The sequence below is a fragment of the Pinus tabuliformis genome, chromosome 2_1 (assembly GCF_031772625.1).
Source record: "Pinus tabuliformis cultivar Carrire ecotype Pingquan chromosome 2_1, CPIR1, whole genome shotgun sequence".
Lineage (NCBI taxonomy): Eukaryota > Viridiplantae > Streptophyta > Pinopsida > Pinales > Pinaceae > Pinus > Pinus tabuliformis.
In genome coordinates this window covers 539,647,954-539,664,017 of record NC_142299.1, presented here as the reverse complement: position 1 = coordinate 539,664,017, position 16,064 = coordinate 539,647,954, and the positions used below count along the sequence as shown (strand labels likewise).

At 36.8% G+C, this 16,064-nt stretch overlaps 1 protein-coding gene across 1 annotated transcript in view; it reads right to left on the bottom strand.

Moving 5' to 3' along the window:
• Nucleotides 1-3,872: 3,872 nt before the first annotated feature.
• LOC149201411 (uncharacterized) overlaps nucleotides 3,873-16,064 on the bottom strand; it is a 408,568-nt gene continuing 396,376 nt past the window's right edge. Inside the window, exon 7 of the mRNA XM_089402942.1 lies at nucleotides 3,873-4,592. Coding sequence (XP_089259068.1) covers nucleotides 4,386-4,592 — 207 coding nt within the window. The 3' untranslated portion in view covers nucleotides 3,873-4,385. The remainder of the gene's footprint in view (nucleotides 4,593-16,064) is intronic.

Here is a 16,064-nt window from a genome sequence, read left to right as displayed (position 1 = left end):
GTGGCCCTAACATTGAAGGGTCCTAGTCAGGGCAGGGGGAGAAGAAGAAGGACTTGTCAAAGGTCAAGTGCTTCAAATGTGGTGAGTTTAGCCACTACAATGCGCAGTGTCCACTTAGGAAGAAGGACAAGTAGGAGAAGCAGGACCAAGCAATAACGTTTGCTGAGATATACAATTCGTCATCCAAGTTGGAGGAAGACTTTTCCATGTTTGCAACTATACCTCCAGGAGTGAGGTGGGACGATATGGAGCTACAGTTCCTGAGAGCTGTGCAAATTTGGGCCGGGTCCATTGAGTTGTCCCCCTCGTGGATCACTAACTTGCTACAGGGGCCCACAATATTCAGTGGCATGATAGATCAATGTCAGCGCTACAGTGAGATTCGAGAGTGACAGTTGCATACTAGTATCAGTCAAGCGCTGAGGAATTCAGTGTAGAGTTGCACAGTGCAAAGTCAGCAACATCGCAAATTCCTTAGTGATAGTGCAGTGGCTAATAGCAATCAGATACTCAAGAGACAGATGCATATACAAATGATTCAGTATTTCAGATGCTTCTCATTTGCAGTCATTGCAATTGCAGCAACAACAAATGAGAGGGAGTTGCAGTGCAGATGAAGAGTTGGCACCAATATGACAGTGTCAACAACAACACATATGCAGCATCAAATTTGCGCAGTAGTTGGTGGGCAGTGACTAGATAACAACATCGTGATAGAGGGTGATACATAGATAGAGTGTTGTAGCAGCAGTGGTGCAACACTAGAACACCTTCCTCGCTAAGATGGAGTGTTAGTTTTTGTAACATCAAAGGTGTTCTAGTGTGGAGAGGCTAAAACACAAATGTTCTACACAACCCATAAATTGTTTCTGGTGATTCCACTTAGAAGTGTCTCAATTAGATAATTAGCCTATTTTTTAATATTTCCTAAATCTAAACTTATGAAATCTGCTTAGTTAATCAATATTAATTGAGATGAGGTGAAAATCATCTAGAAACTCAGACAGATCGACTCTGATATGATCTTGGCCCTTGATTAAGTTTTAATCTTGGCCATTGGAGGTCCAACAAAAGATTATAAGAAGAAGTCAATGAGTAGATGGAGAACACACTAGTGAGACACAAGGATTGATTTCCTTGGGCAGTTCGATTTTCTAGAGGTAGCAACAACCAGAAGAGTTTGAGCCAAAGAAGAAAGGAGAGACAGAGGGACAGAGAGAGTGAAGTCAGAGGAATATTTCCAAATCTGGTGAGTGCATTTGTAGAGAGGCCGAAATTTCTCCAAGAAGTTACGCGGAGGAAGCACAAAAACTCTAGAGGGCAATTCAATTTGTTGAAGGAAGAAGTTGTTTTTAGTTCTAGAGGCTATAAAGATGTTCTAGAGGCTAGGAGAGACGTTTTCCCAATCAACAACAAGCAAGACGATTTGATTTGCAAATGTTCTGGGTTGAGCGTGTAGCATACTACTCTAGGGTGACACAGAAGTTGCGCAAAGCTAGGTGGGTGACTTGTGTTTTAGTGGAAGTCAAGTGTCAAGATTGCTCAAAGTGAGGTTAATGTCCCTCAAGATACTTTTTGCCAGTGTTCTCTTTGTAGGATAGCCAGTATTCGACTTCTAGATTGTATTCAGATAAATTCATAACTGTTTAATAATAAAAACCCTCAGTTGTTGCATCAATTTTCCCAAGTGGGGTTTTCTAGGGACTTTTGTCCAAAAATAATTGTCATATTTTATGTGTGTGTGCTAGCATTTCTCAGTTTCCAGTGTTATTATTTTCCGTAGTTTTACTTGTGAAGGTTGCACTATGATTTATTCGATATTTTCCGTAGCAAATAAATTGTTAAATTAATTAACAATTAGAAGAATTAATTCCAGTTGCTATAATAGGATTTCAGTAGTGAAATTTTCACACTTGCATAAGAGAGAAAAAACAAATATTTTGATGATGATGTCTAGATTATGCAGTGATGGAGATCAAATGATGATATATATAGTTTCTATGGGGACTGAATAGGTGCCTCTTTAGGGCTGAGCCGACTTATCATGGAGGAGGGTTGACTTGGTCTTCTTGAGGAGTCTTAAACCAAAACTTAAAATTCAAAATTCTTCTTTTGCAAAGGCCATGAAGAACACGCCTTTCATATTTTCTTTTGGTAAAATAATGAGCATTAACAACATGCTAAACAAATATATGTATAGCTGATGAAAATATACATTATGAAGACTGACCATAGTTATACAAATTCAACACATCTAATAGAGAATGAAAATTACCTCCTTGTACAAGAGGGATTGTTGAGAAATTATGATTGCAATCAGTGTTTTCAAAAGATAAATTTATTGATTCAAGTATGATTATGTATTTGTCAAAATAAAATGGTAAAGGGCATTTTTTTATGACCTTGGAAAAAGGAAAATAAAAACTTGAATTTATATTTACTGTACAAGTGTCCAAGTCGGCCCTCCTGGATCAAGTAGGCCTGGCCCCTTTAGAGACGTCCATTCAAACCCTCTTGGAGACTATATATATGTGATCTCCACCAAAATCCATGGAATCATATCATCTCTTTTTGTTCTATGCAAAGAAGATAAGGATATTTGGAGTCTGAAAACAAAAGCACATATTCCATATTTTATACTTTGCTCTTGTATGCAAAGTAGACAGACTTTTGAAGCAACTTTATGTGGCTAAGAAAACGTTTGAAGCACTTGTTTTCTGTGAGTAAGTGAAGTTCTGAGCCACTTGTTTTTTGTGGTTAAAGCGAAGGTCTGAGGTACTTGTTTTATGTGGCTAAAGCAAAGGTCCAAGACAATATTTTTTGTGGCATCATCCGAGTTCTAAGGCTGAAGGAGAGACTAAATTTTGGCCCTCTTGGAGACCTATGGAAAATCTAATTACAAACCTCTATATGGACAAAATTGAAGGGAACTTTGTATTGGATCTTGGAGGATTGACTTGGCATTTGTGGGATGTCATCTTGTTGGTTGGTATTTGCCTATATGTCTTGTTAAAGGACCTTGTCAAAGATATGCTATTTTAATTGATGTACAAATTGGATTGAATCAGACATTGTCTCATAAGGAAAGATTACAGAGTTTTCCCCCTTGTGGGGTTTTGTCCCAAGAAATTTCGGTGTCTCTTGTTTCATTGTTTTTACTATGATCTCTATTTCTCTGCTGGAGTTACTAGTTGAAATTTTCTAAGTGTAACTACTTGATGATTGGAATTCCCTAAAGAAATCAAAATTGTATCATTGGAAGCAGTTATCAAATAGAAAATTGTTCTAGTCTATCTGGTTACTTGAAAATCAACAGTTATTAGGGAATGGGTGAGGCCTACCTAGTCAAACTTGTACAAGTGGGCTCATTAAACCCTCTTGGGGGCAACATCCTACTTCAGTTGAATATAAATACATCACAACGCTCATTTCTATTATCTCAATTGAGTGAGCTTGTTGATCTCTTTAGTAAAGTGTTTAAGCTTGAAAGAAATTCATAGCTTGGTACAATTGTTGAAATTGGCATTTTCTCTTTAAAACATACGTGTGCTTGATACTACAATGCACTTGTGCTTGGCTATCTACCCATTTCTCATTCTAGTGCACTTGTGATTGAGTTACTATAGAATTTGGCTTTGTTTTGGTTCCATTCAATTCCGCTTGTGAATCCTAACACTGTCAAATTGCCAAATAGAATAGTAGTGAAGTTAATGATCCAAACACACACATAGCAATTACAATGGATCAATTATAGTTGCACTCGTGGATTTTCCATTATTATTTTTGGCACTTGTGATATTAAGTTATTGCTTTGTTCATTATACTCGAGCATTTCTCTGCATAGAATAAGAAATCCATCCCAGTCCAAAACATGAACAAAGACAATAAATCCTCTTCTGATATTTCGCACTCATACAATTAACATACATCGTTGAAACTGTTTGAAAATAAAGTGCAATGTACAAAGCGGCCATAGAAGCCTGACTGTTGTTTGCTTAGGGATTTCAAGGAGCTTACTAAAGTTCATCCAATAGACAAAGTATTGTGTTGGTCGATAGCATATACAAGAGAACCACACTGTTTAATAGTTTTGCATGGCCAGCTAATGATGATAGAACTATAAAGATACATTGAGTGCATTTGCTTAAGCTTTTTGATCTCCTCAACAAAGCACTAAGTAGGTGAAAAATTTCTTTTTCCATGACACCACAGCAAATGGATTGTCTGCTATTAGAGCCATGAGGATTGCTTCTCTGTAAAATGATCAAACCAATTGATCAGTAAATACATTTTTTGCTCTTAGCATAATCAGTGGTACTGTACTATCATAATAATATTACATAACATTATAATCTGTAAATTACAAAGAGTCAGAAGCTTGATGTTCATTCTAATTTTGTGTAGAAGATGGAAACCACTTCTTGGCGGAGAGCTTCAACATCTCTTGCAAAATCTCCCCATTTATCATCTAACATCAATTCTTCAAGTTCGCATCCAAGTCTCTTCAATGCAGACTCAAAATGGCAAAAATCTTTGAACACTTGGGCATTTGTACTGTGAAGCTGAAGAAGACTTCTTATTGCTACTAATGCCTGCATATATGACAGCACGATATAGAATTATCTCATTAATCTCAGAAAACTTATTTTAGTCATTTGTAGCTACTTTTGGTCATTTGTGAATATCAATATAGTTTTTTAATTTATTTTTCTCAAGAGTGGTAAAAAATGCATTGCATTCCTGCCTTGAACACCTCAGCAATGAGGACTGCAAAAGGTTATGCAAACTGAAGTCATGTGTTAAAAAAGGAACAAATGCCAAAATAAGGAAATTTTAAATAAATGTTGATAAAGTAGTTTCTGGTAAAGATTATCGGACTAATAATCTTTGTATGTAAAGGGTATGGGCTGCCATTCATGTGAAATTTTTGACAGCATTCTATGGTGGTATGCCTGGGACTAAAGCAAGACACCTGTGCTGATAGGAAGACTTCATTCTAAACTGTCAAAAATTTGAGTTAGGCAAGCGAAGTAACCTACATATATGTTGAAGGCTATCATCCTTCAAGCTAATATACTGCAAGATGAATTAGAACTTACAAAATGTGATCACAAAATGCAAAAATACACTACAAGGAATCCAATTGCACGTTCATGCCAATGGCTAAGCTCTATGAAATAGAATCACAACAATAGTTTCTGAGATCAGCAGGGTTTAGAAAAGGGAGCATTTGTAAAATCTTTAGAAACAGGTAAAAATGCACAAACACATGCATAGGAATAAATACGTAAGTTTGTACATACAACACATACCACACATTCCACACACCATACACATGTGGAGAGTGCATAAGCACACTCATGTATGCACACAAATTGTCCATAAGGCAATAGAAAAAAAATCACTTTGAAATTGTACTTGCCAACACGAATATAATTAAAAGTTACGAATCAGATTAGACAAATTATTTATGACTTTTTCTTCTTTGTCTTCAATGATTTTCTTCCGATAACAAGTGCTCTCTAAGGTTCACAAGTTATATTTTTCCTCTAAGAAGTTTGTAAGGCTCACATAAAAGCTAAGCTACGTGGCCTGGAAATGGTTGCTAATAGGTGTTTCAGGGAAATGGTTTCCTAGGCCAAAAGCAATCATGAAACTATTCCCAAAAATTTTAAAGGTCTTCCCAAGGAATTTAAGGACCCTTCAAGTATCAGAAACAATTTGGAACAGGAAACTAAGGTGAGTTGAGTTCCAATAATGTCGTTAAGTGGTTTATAAAGCTCACGAGCAAGATCCATAGCTTGAAAACAGTTGACAATTTCAGTTTAACAGAAATGCTCCTTTCCGAGGGCGAAAATAATCAGGAAATTATTTCAAACAGTTGAACATATGTTTCCAAGAAATTTCAGGAACCTTTTCAGTTTCAGAAATGTTTCCAAAAGGGAAAAAAAGGCATGCAGGAGCTCAAAATAATGTAGCCAAGAAGACATTCTCAAGCTGAATCCATAAAGAAAATGAAAAATTATTAGAGGCAAGGAAGCAAAAACACTCCAGAAACTTGAAATGTCGGGGAGAAAAGGGCATACACCATTCCTTGTTTCGGAACTAGAAATTGCTTGGAAACAGCACTCAAACATTTTGGTGCCATTTGCAAAACAGTGAGATGCCGCTTCTGGAAACTGAATTAGCAAACCCACATTTTCACATGGTAATCGTAACATTGCACAAAAATCAAGAAACATTTTGGCCTGCAAGAGAAACATTACACAAATATCATGAAACCTTTCAAGGGCAAGAACTGAGGTTTTGAGCTGCAGAAAGACCTTTTAAGATGGAAAATACCACCCCCCCTGCACCCTTCCCACGTAAAAAAAAACTAGATAAGATAAGATAAGATAATTATATTTATGTCCAACCAATGACCACAAAGTAGGTTAAAGGGACTGTTGAATACAATTATGTCCATAAAATGCGGGAGAACCATACAGTCTCCTATAAAAAATACAATGCATGAATATAAAAGGTACAATGCAAGAACATAAAAGATACAATGTATGGAATGCCCTGACGAAGAGGATCAGACACATCTTTCTTACCATCCGAGACTGACTAAAGAGCATTGAAAAGAATTCCACAAAGTTTGCTGGCCTGATGAAGGGTCAGTGGGAGGTATGGACTGTCCACTAACTCGTTGTCTGGGGGAGTTTGTGCACTGCTGAGGTCTGGAGGACCTAGTCTGTCCCCTAGGGGCAGATCTGACTGAGATGGTTTAGCTGCTGGGGTCTCGTGTGGCAGGGTGAGGTCCCATGGATTCTCACTGGTCTAGAGTCTTGATATGAAACGGTATCAATCGTTCTCTTTGTGCCCCTATCTGAAGGTAGTACCCAGAAAAATGTCGTGATCCTCTGTGTCCCTAACCCTAAAAGTAGGCCTCAAAACTTATAAATAATGGCTTTTGGAGCTACATTAAGCACACTATAAATATGTTAGAATTTCAAGCCCTAGGTGAAGAATGTCCTTATGATCTTTAATCAAATAAGTAAATTGCTGAATTTAACATACACGTAGCTATTAAACAGCAGAAGCATAAAACTAATTTTGTTACACACAGCTAATTGACTCCTTCAAATCAGCTTTCATTCCTTCAAAAACTTACAAGGAAACCTCAACACACTGCCTAAGAAAAACAGCATGCATGGATGCCAAATATGCCCTAAACTGAGCTTGTACAGCCTGTTGAAAGACCCAGAAACAACAGAAACCTACTATAAGCCGGCAGGGCAGCCTGTATAGTCTACATGTATGACTATATGGACCCATATGGACCTGTTCGTATGACTGTATGGATCTGTATGGATGGCTGTCTCACACTGTGTGCTGCACTAGAATGCCTCTTTCTTCGCTACTTGTTCTCTCTCTCGCACTCAACTGCTCAAGTATGTGTATAAAAGCAGCTACAATGCCCAGTCTATATTTTTAGCAGAGAAGCTATTTTTAAGATTACTCCTAGTCTAAGTCCAATTTTCAACTGAACTTCTAAAAATAAGACTTTCACTTTTTTACTAACGTGAATTACGAAATAGAATTATTTGTTTCAAATATAGAATCTTTTTTAAAATACTTTTTTGAAAACATCATGAACTACTCACATGTTCACACTCCTATCTGAGCTATAATTCTCAATACCCATCGTATTGAGGAAAGAATTCCGCACCAATCCAAGTTCATCTCTAGAAAGCTCAAACTTCCCTTTTGCCAATGGGTTGGTCAGAATATCAGTTGCTGAGCCGTGGGAATACACTGGAGCTTTACTACTTCCATTTGGATCTTGTCTCCTATGAAGTGATCTCTGTGCTCTCCTATGTTAAGTGCCATGGAAGTTTGCTTCCCACTGAACCATGATATCATTGCTGATCGTAAGCTAAAGCAATACCTTGAGGTGCTCTTCCTGTTTGCTGCATTGACTGCCACTTCACCATCTCCAAGATCTCTCAAACCATATTCCTCTGTGCTCCTCAACGTCTAAGTGAACCATCGAGGTCTCTTGACAAAAGTAAAAGGGGTTCCTATCTCCCCCTCTTTACCTGATGGTTGTTGCATTTCCTTGTAGATCATCGATGATCACAGTTCAACCTTCAAAGCTTCCTACTCTTAATCCTCTAACTATTGAAAAAGGTACCAAGGAGGTGTTTGCCAATGCTTTTTGCATTTGGCATACGAAAACATGTGAAACCCACCTTTTAGTGTGACTTTATGAGTTATTAAAGTCATGTGACATTTTAGTCACTCTATGAGGTGCAAAAAGTACTTTGTACTTTTTAATATTAAAGTGACCTTATGTTTTTAAAGTGACTTTATGAGAAAAAGGTACAAGGTACAAAAAGACATTAAAGTGACTAGAGAGGCTCATTAATGAAGGGGGAGATATAAGAGGGGGGTCAATTGGTGATTAGATCTTCACACTTGATCAAGGAGAGTTGAGATCTAATCTCAACCCTTGATGCTAGGAATAGGGCTTCTCATTATTAAGGAGGCTAAAAAGGAGGGAAAAGGAAAAGGAGGCTGGAGGTCAATTGGTGATTAGATCTTCACAATTGATCAAGGAGAGTTGAGCTCTAATCTCAGCCCTTGATGCTAGGAATAGGGCTTCTCATTATTAAGGAGGCTAAAAAGGAGGGAAAAGGAAAAGGAGGTTGGGGGTCAATTAGTGATTAGATCTTCACACTTGATCAAGGAGAGTTGAGATCTAATCTCAGCCCTTGATGTTAGGAATATGGCTTCTCATTATTAAGGAGGCTAAAAAGGAGGGAAAAGGAAAAGGAGGCTCTCATTCTGGAGCGAACAAAGTTCCTTCTACAAATTAATTACTCCCAAAAGACTTGGAATGTCAAAATATCCATTTAGGATATAAATATTATATTAAATAAAATGAATAAGAATGAATGATTTACAAATGAGAATGAGAGGCTTGCTTATATATCAGGCAAGTGTCTCTTCATGAATAGTCATGTCCTATCAGACATGCCTCTTCAACCTAATTATTAGCTTAACTAACTATTATTTATGATTTATTATCATTCACATTATTTTACATTATTTATATATATTTTATTTGTTACATTGCCTTCTTCCTCAAAAAGCTTTGTCCGCAAAACTTGTTGATGACAAAAGGCTTAATCTCTTTTTTGGCTTCGAATGTCTTTTTATCTTGGAATAGTCATCTTCAATGATACAAGCTGATATGATCTTCTTAGTGACAAACAAATCGTCGCACTAAGAAGGGATCAGACCATCCCAAATTAATCTTCTATATAGCATTCTGATCACTAAAATTTTGTAACGACTTGTCAATGTAAGACAGAACTGATGTTACGTCATTATCCTCTGAAACATTAATTTGTTGTCTTGGTTCTGATTGGTTCAAATATGTAGCATGGTTGATTCGCCTGTTCTCATGATTTCGATGCTGATATGGAACTTTTTTGGTTTGATTTCTTCTTACTGGGCATGTGCCAATTTTTATATTTTTTTCTGGCGAAAATGTTGTTGAATTTGTTATGGAACATTCACTTGGGATGTTCATTGTCTGAACTGCAACATCTAAGTGTGTCGTTTCCTTAACTGATTTGTCTTCTTGAGTTGTCATATTCACTCGATCGGTATTTGTTGTTTTGTCATCAACTTGAATTCCTACATTTGATGCTTCTTTCTCGATAAGTTTTTGTACCTTGTTTTCTAATGACTTCTTATCCTTCTTAAGTTTCTTAATTTGCGACAGTAATTTTTCGCTATGGTTTTTAAAACAAGAAACTTCTTAATTTTTGTCAACATTGATTTTGTCAATTTCTTTTTGCATATTTTGTAATAGCTTTTTACCTTCTTGAGACATTACTTTTGAAATATCTGAGATATCTTCTAGTGTTACTGAATTTGGTTTTAGTGTAAAATCTTGGAGCGTTATTTTCTTCTTCTTGTAAGAAAATGTTAAAAACTTCTTCTTTGTATTTAGAATAAAAGAACATAGAGTTTCCATCTAAGGTAACCCCAAAACAATGTCACTATCAATGTTACTATCGTCAAAACATAAGGTTTTCACGGTGAATTTTGAGGTAAAAGTATAATCTCCAATATTTAGGTGTAAATTGCTTATATCATATTGTTTGCCAAAAATATTTGTTTCAACTATATTTGATACAGGAATCAGCAATTGGTTAGCACATTTAGGACTAACATGATTACCTTTTTCAACAGGACAGATAAAGATTATGATGTCCCTTCCTGCGAGCGATCCTTTGATTTGAAATAATGTATCAACATATTTACCAAAGGTTTCAGGGAACCTTTCATCTCAAATTTTGATGAACTTAGGATATATATATAATTTTTTTAAACTCTCTTTTTATTTTATATATATCGCTCTTTTTCTTTTTTCTTTTTTTAATCTATAAAATATATTTCCACTTCTCTCTTATAAAAATCTTATATATATATATATTTCAAATATTCTATTCTTCTTCTTCTCTTTTTTTCACTCTTTTAATAAAGTTTTTTATATAATAATATTTTTTTTTATATATAATTATAAATTATATATTATATAATTTTAATTTATATATATTATAAAATTATAATTATATAAAATTTATATATACTTTTTTGAGACCCACTTTTCCTTTTATATGTAACTATATAAGGCTTATATAATATCATTTTTTATAATTATAATAATATTTTTTTTCTCATAAAATTTGGATGAAACATGACTCTTGGTACGGTCACAATCTTTAGATTCGAACAATGAAAATTATTTAGATCACACCTTTTTCTCCAATGTTATCAAAATGTCTTTTACTTTTAAAATACCATGGACTATTACCATGGGTTGTTTTTAAAACCTCCTGTAAAAAGTAATATTTACCTTTTACGTAAGAGCTTTTGTATCCTTGTTTTTTCTTTAACTTTTAAAATACCATGGGCTATTACCATGGGTTGTTTTTAAAACCTCCGTTAAAATGTTCTCCACGTAAAAAGTAAAACGTATTCCTTTTGTTTTTTGTTTTTCTTTTAACTTTTTAAGATACCACGGGTTGTTTTTAAAACCACGGGCTTCTCCACGTAGAAAGTTTTAAATATACTTGGTATGAGATTTTGTATCAGTTTTGTTTTTTCTTTTACTTTTTTTTTCTTTTATTTATTTATTTATTTACTTATATATTTTTTTGATTAATTTTCTTTTATGGCCAAAGGCCTAGAAAAACGGAGAAAAGGAGAAACTCTCAAATATTGAGCAAAATGCTTTGTTTTTAAAACCACGGGCTTCTCCACGTAGAAAGTTTTAAATATACTTGGTATGAGATTTTGTATCAGTTTTGTTTTTTCTTTTACTTTTTTTTTTCTTTTATTTATTTATTTATTTACTTATATATTTTTTTGATTAATTTTCTTTTATGGCCAAAGGCCTAGAAAAACGGAGAAAAGGAGAAACTCTCAAATATTGAGCAAAATGCTTCAATTATATGGCAGCAAGGTTGACGAATACACCGGTTAAGCAACCTAGAAGACCAAACTGCTCTGATACCAAATGAAGCGAACAAAGTTCCTTCTACAAATTAATTACTCCTAAAAGACTTGGAATGTCAAAATATCCATTTAGCATATAAATATTATATTAAATAAAATGAGTAAAAATGAATGATTTACAAATGAGAACGAGAGGCTTGCTTATATATCAAGAGTCTCTTCATGAAGAGTCATGTCCTATTAGACATGCCTCTTCGACCTAATTATTAGCTTAACTAGCTATTATTTATGATTTATTATCATTTATATTTATATATATTTTATTTGTTACACATTCTTCATGTGCAAGTGTTGGAGAAGAGGAGAAGAGATGAGGAGAGGAAGAGCAAAGGGTAGCATTTTTGCTTAAGGAGAGAAATCAACAGCAAAGAGTACCATGCAACCTGAGTTTCTAGGCTAGAAATCAGGCACACATTATAAGAAGAACAACCCAAGTTTCTAGGCAGGAAATCAGGCATGCAGACTGAGGAGTTTCAATGCAGAAATCAAGGACAGGTCAAAATTCAAGGAGTCTGAGGCACACATTTTGAGGAGCTGAAGTGCTGTCAGAGGGCGTGATTTTCGATGTGGAAAATTAATGACAGTGTAGGTTTGTGGCCGGAATTTTGAGGAGAAAAAATTGGGCAGAGGGTGCAGATTTGTCAGCCTTGTGGCATGAATTTCAGTGCAGAGAAGAGCTGACTTGTGGCACAAAGATTTGTCAGTCTTGTGGCATGAATTTCAGTGCAGAGAAGAGCTGACTTGTGGCACAAAAATCAACGCTAGAAAGTTCAGACAGTTGCACAAATTCCAACACAGTGATTGTTGGGCTTGTGGCACGAGTTTCCAGGCTGTGACACAAATTTCTAGGAGCTGGGCAGAATTCTAGAGGGGAGAGATAAGTACCCGTGTATTTAATGCTGTAAATTCTTTGAGATTAAAAGCAAATAAAATCCTCTCTTCAAACTGGTTTTCCCCATATGTTTTTTCCCAATGTTTGTGATTGACCAAAAATATTAATGTTCCAAATTGTGTGTGCGCTTACTAAATTTCTTATCAGCTGAAAGTGAAAGTGTAAAAGATTAGTAGTAGCCTAACAGTGTTTCTTTTGAATTTAATATTCATGTTTAAATGTGCAATGAACACAGCGTTTGGGCATTAAACATGATGAGCAAAGCAAACTGAAACTGCATGGGGTTACAAGACACAGGAATTTTCTACATAGTATCAAAACACTAGTGAACCCACAACTGATAAACAGTGACCAACAAGAATAAACCAACCTATATACCAGAGGTCTGTGGTTGAGAGGGAGGTTGGTTGTTCATTTTCAGTGTTTAGAAGTTGTGTTGGTTGAGAGGGTTAGATGGCTACTAGGTTGAGGGTGGAAGATAGATTGAGTGGGGCTGAAAATATTGGTCCTTGGAAGGACAGGGTAGTCTTGTTGCTTGTGTAGTTTGAGTTGTGGGATATTGTAGAGTGTAATACAACCACCCACTGATCTTGTTTAGTTGGCAAAATTCAACAAGTGTAATGTCAAGGCTAAGAGGATCCTTCTAGATGCGGTGAAAGACCAGCTTATACCTCATGTATCAGGGAAGAAATTTGCCTATGAGATGTGGGAGTCCTTGATTACACTTTGCCAAAGCACCAATGAGAACAGGAAGACGGTGTTGCATGAGAAACCAAGAAACACCAAGATGACCAAAGCTAACAGTGACCTCATACCTTACCAAGATCAAACAGGTGAGAGATGAGTTGGCTGCAATGGGAGAGGCTATCTGAAATGACCAGTTGGTCAAGAAGAAATTGAGTAATTTTCATAATAAATGGGATGGATTCATAGATGTCATTGTCGCTGGAGAGCATATTTCAAAATGGAGGAGGATGTGGTATGATTTCATCTAAGAGGAGACCAAAAGGAGTGCCAAGAGTGGTAGTCAGCATGGTGGGGCTTATAAGGATGAGAATGTTGCCCTCACAGCTAAGGGCAAGAAGAAGGACAAGAAGGGGTCTTCTACCGGGGCAAAGCAGCAAAACATGAAACAAAAAGCCCAAGAGAAGGACATGAGCAAAGTGAGATGCTTTGCTTGTTAGAAGATGGGTCATTATGCCTTTCAATGTCCCAATAAGAAGGGGAAGAAGAAGGGTGTTGCAACATCAACCGAGGTGGATGAGTTTTCCACCAAGTTTGACACAAAGTTTGCTTTAGTGGTGAGTCTTGCCACTAGTGTTACATCCTCTAATGTCTGGTTTGTAGACAATGGAGCTTACTACCATATGAATGGAGTGAGAGAGCACTTCAAAGATCTTACACAAAGGCTGATATAGATTTGGGGGTGATGCTTGGAGATAACTCTAAGGTCAGAGCAACAAGTGTGGGAACTACATCCTTTCAAAGGGAGTCATTGCCTCCCTTGAAAGTGATGGAGGTCTTATATGTTTTAGGGCTGAAGAAAAACCTAATATTAGTGTCTAGTATTGAGGACAAGGGATATGTAGTGGTGTTTCGAGATGGAAAAGTGCTCATGTATCCCAATGGATCCAATATCACTTCTACTAGAGTGATTGGAGTCAGTCATGGGAGACTCTACAGGTTTATGTTTTAGCCTATTAGAGACTTAGTGTCTATGACCATTAGTAGTGATTTGTGCAAGTTATGGTACAAAAAGGTGGCTCAATTGCACCATGGAGCATTCAAGATGTCGAGGAAGATAGTTACAGGTTTACCACATTCAGTACTGAGCATCATGATGTGTGCAGGGTGTGTGCTTTGGGAAAGTACACCAAGACCCCTTTCCTAAGCAGTGACGATAGCGTAGTAGGTATCCTTGATTTGTTTCACTTTGATGTATGTGGTCCTATGCCTGCTGTATTATTGAGTGGATTTTCCTATAATGTGACTTTCATTGATGATTACTCCAGGGAGACCTGAATTTTCTTTATGAAGACGAAGGATTAGGTCTTCAAGAGGTTCCAAGAGTTTAAGGCTTTTGTGGAGAATCAAATAGGAAAGAAGATCAAGGTCTTGAGATTAAACAATGGGGGCAAGTATACCTCCAATGAGATGGAGTTTTGTGTGAGAGCGGGCATCTGGAGAGAGTACACAATTCTACTGGGGTGGCAAACAGGAAGAATAGGGCCATAGCGGAGGCAAAGAGATCCATGTTGCATGATTAGAGGCTACCTTTCTTTTTATGGGATGAGGCTTGTAACATTATAGGATATCTACAAAATAGGAGTCCACACAAAGTGTTCGGGAGTAAGACTCCTAAGCATGTTTTTTCTAGGAAGAAGCTTGAGATTGGGCACATCAAAAACTTTGGGTGCCTAACCTATTCACATGTCCTTGAGGAAAAGTGGGAAAGCTGGAACCCACACTACAAAGAAGGGAATTCTTGTGGTCCGTGGGTTACAACAAGATCTGCAAGGCCTATCAAATATATATTGCTTTGTCTTGAGGCAGGATGTGATGTTTGAGAGGGAGAAGGCCTTAAGGAGGTCTCGGGAGGATGATCATGTAGAGAAACAAGCTCTTCAGCAGGCGATCACACCACAGGTTTCAAGCTCGTCAGGTTCGTCAATGCCAAGGGGATCATTGACATCGGGGGTGATAGGATCACAAAGTTTAGGATCACATGGCACATATTCCCAGAGTACATGTTCACCATAGACCACAGGGGTATCCTCATCAAGAGGACAGGCTCCATGGGAGGATTTTCCCACACCAGTTTAGGAGGCTACTTCAAGGAAGAGGAAGCTAGGATGGCTTTATGAGACCCTGAAGGAAGAACGAGAGTCAATGGGCAAACCCAAGTGGTCAGTTAGGGAAAGCAGACCACTAGAGAGGTTGGGTGGCTATGTGGCAAGTGTTGTTGAGATTGGGCCAACTAGCTACGAGGAGGTTGCGAGTTAGCAAATCTGGAGGGATGCCATGGTGGAGTATGCTTTCTGTTGTGAAAAATCGGTTACCAGATTCCTTCTGTAGCAACTGATGTTAATTCTTCTAACTATTAATTCGATTAAACAATTTACTTGTTGTGTGCTATGACAAATATTGAATTAAATACACTGCAGCCTACACAAATATACAAATCAAGTACTAAAAAATAAATGAGACAACCAGACAAAGGACACACTAATTTTAGGACTAAACGTCCTTGGAAAAAACCAATGCGGATGTTGTCCCTTCCAGAGACAACCTTGGATTGCTTACAAGAACAGTGCCTGGGCACATCTAAATTCTACGTATCTCATATGATCCTCAAGAAACCGTAGGTATCATAAGCATTTTCTACACAAAGTCATTACAAACATACAAACATACACATAACAACATGGGTTGGTTCCTTCATCCAAGGATATAAGCCATGTCTTTCTGTTATCCTTTCACATATACGACTCACAAGAACAAGGAAAAAACAAGTGGAGGCCGAGTAATCAAGGACTTATAGTTTAATCAAATTTTGCAGAATAATGAAAGAAGAGAAAGAGAATACTAACTC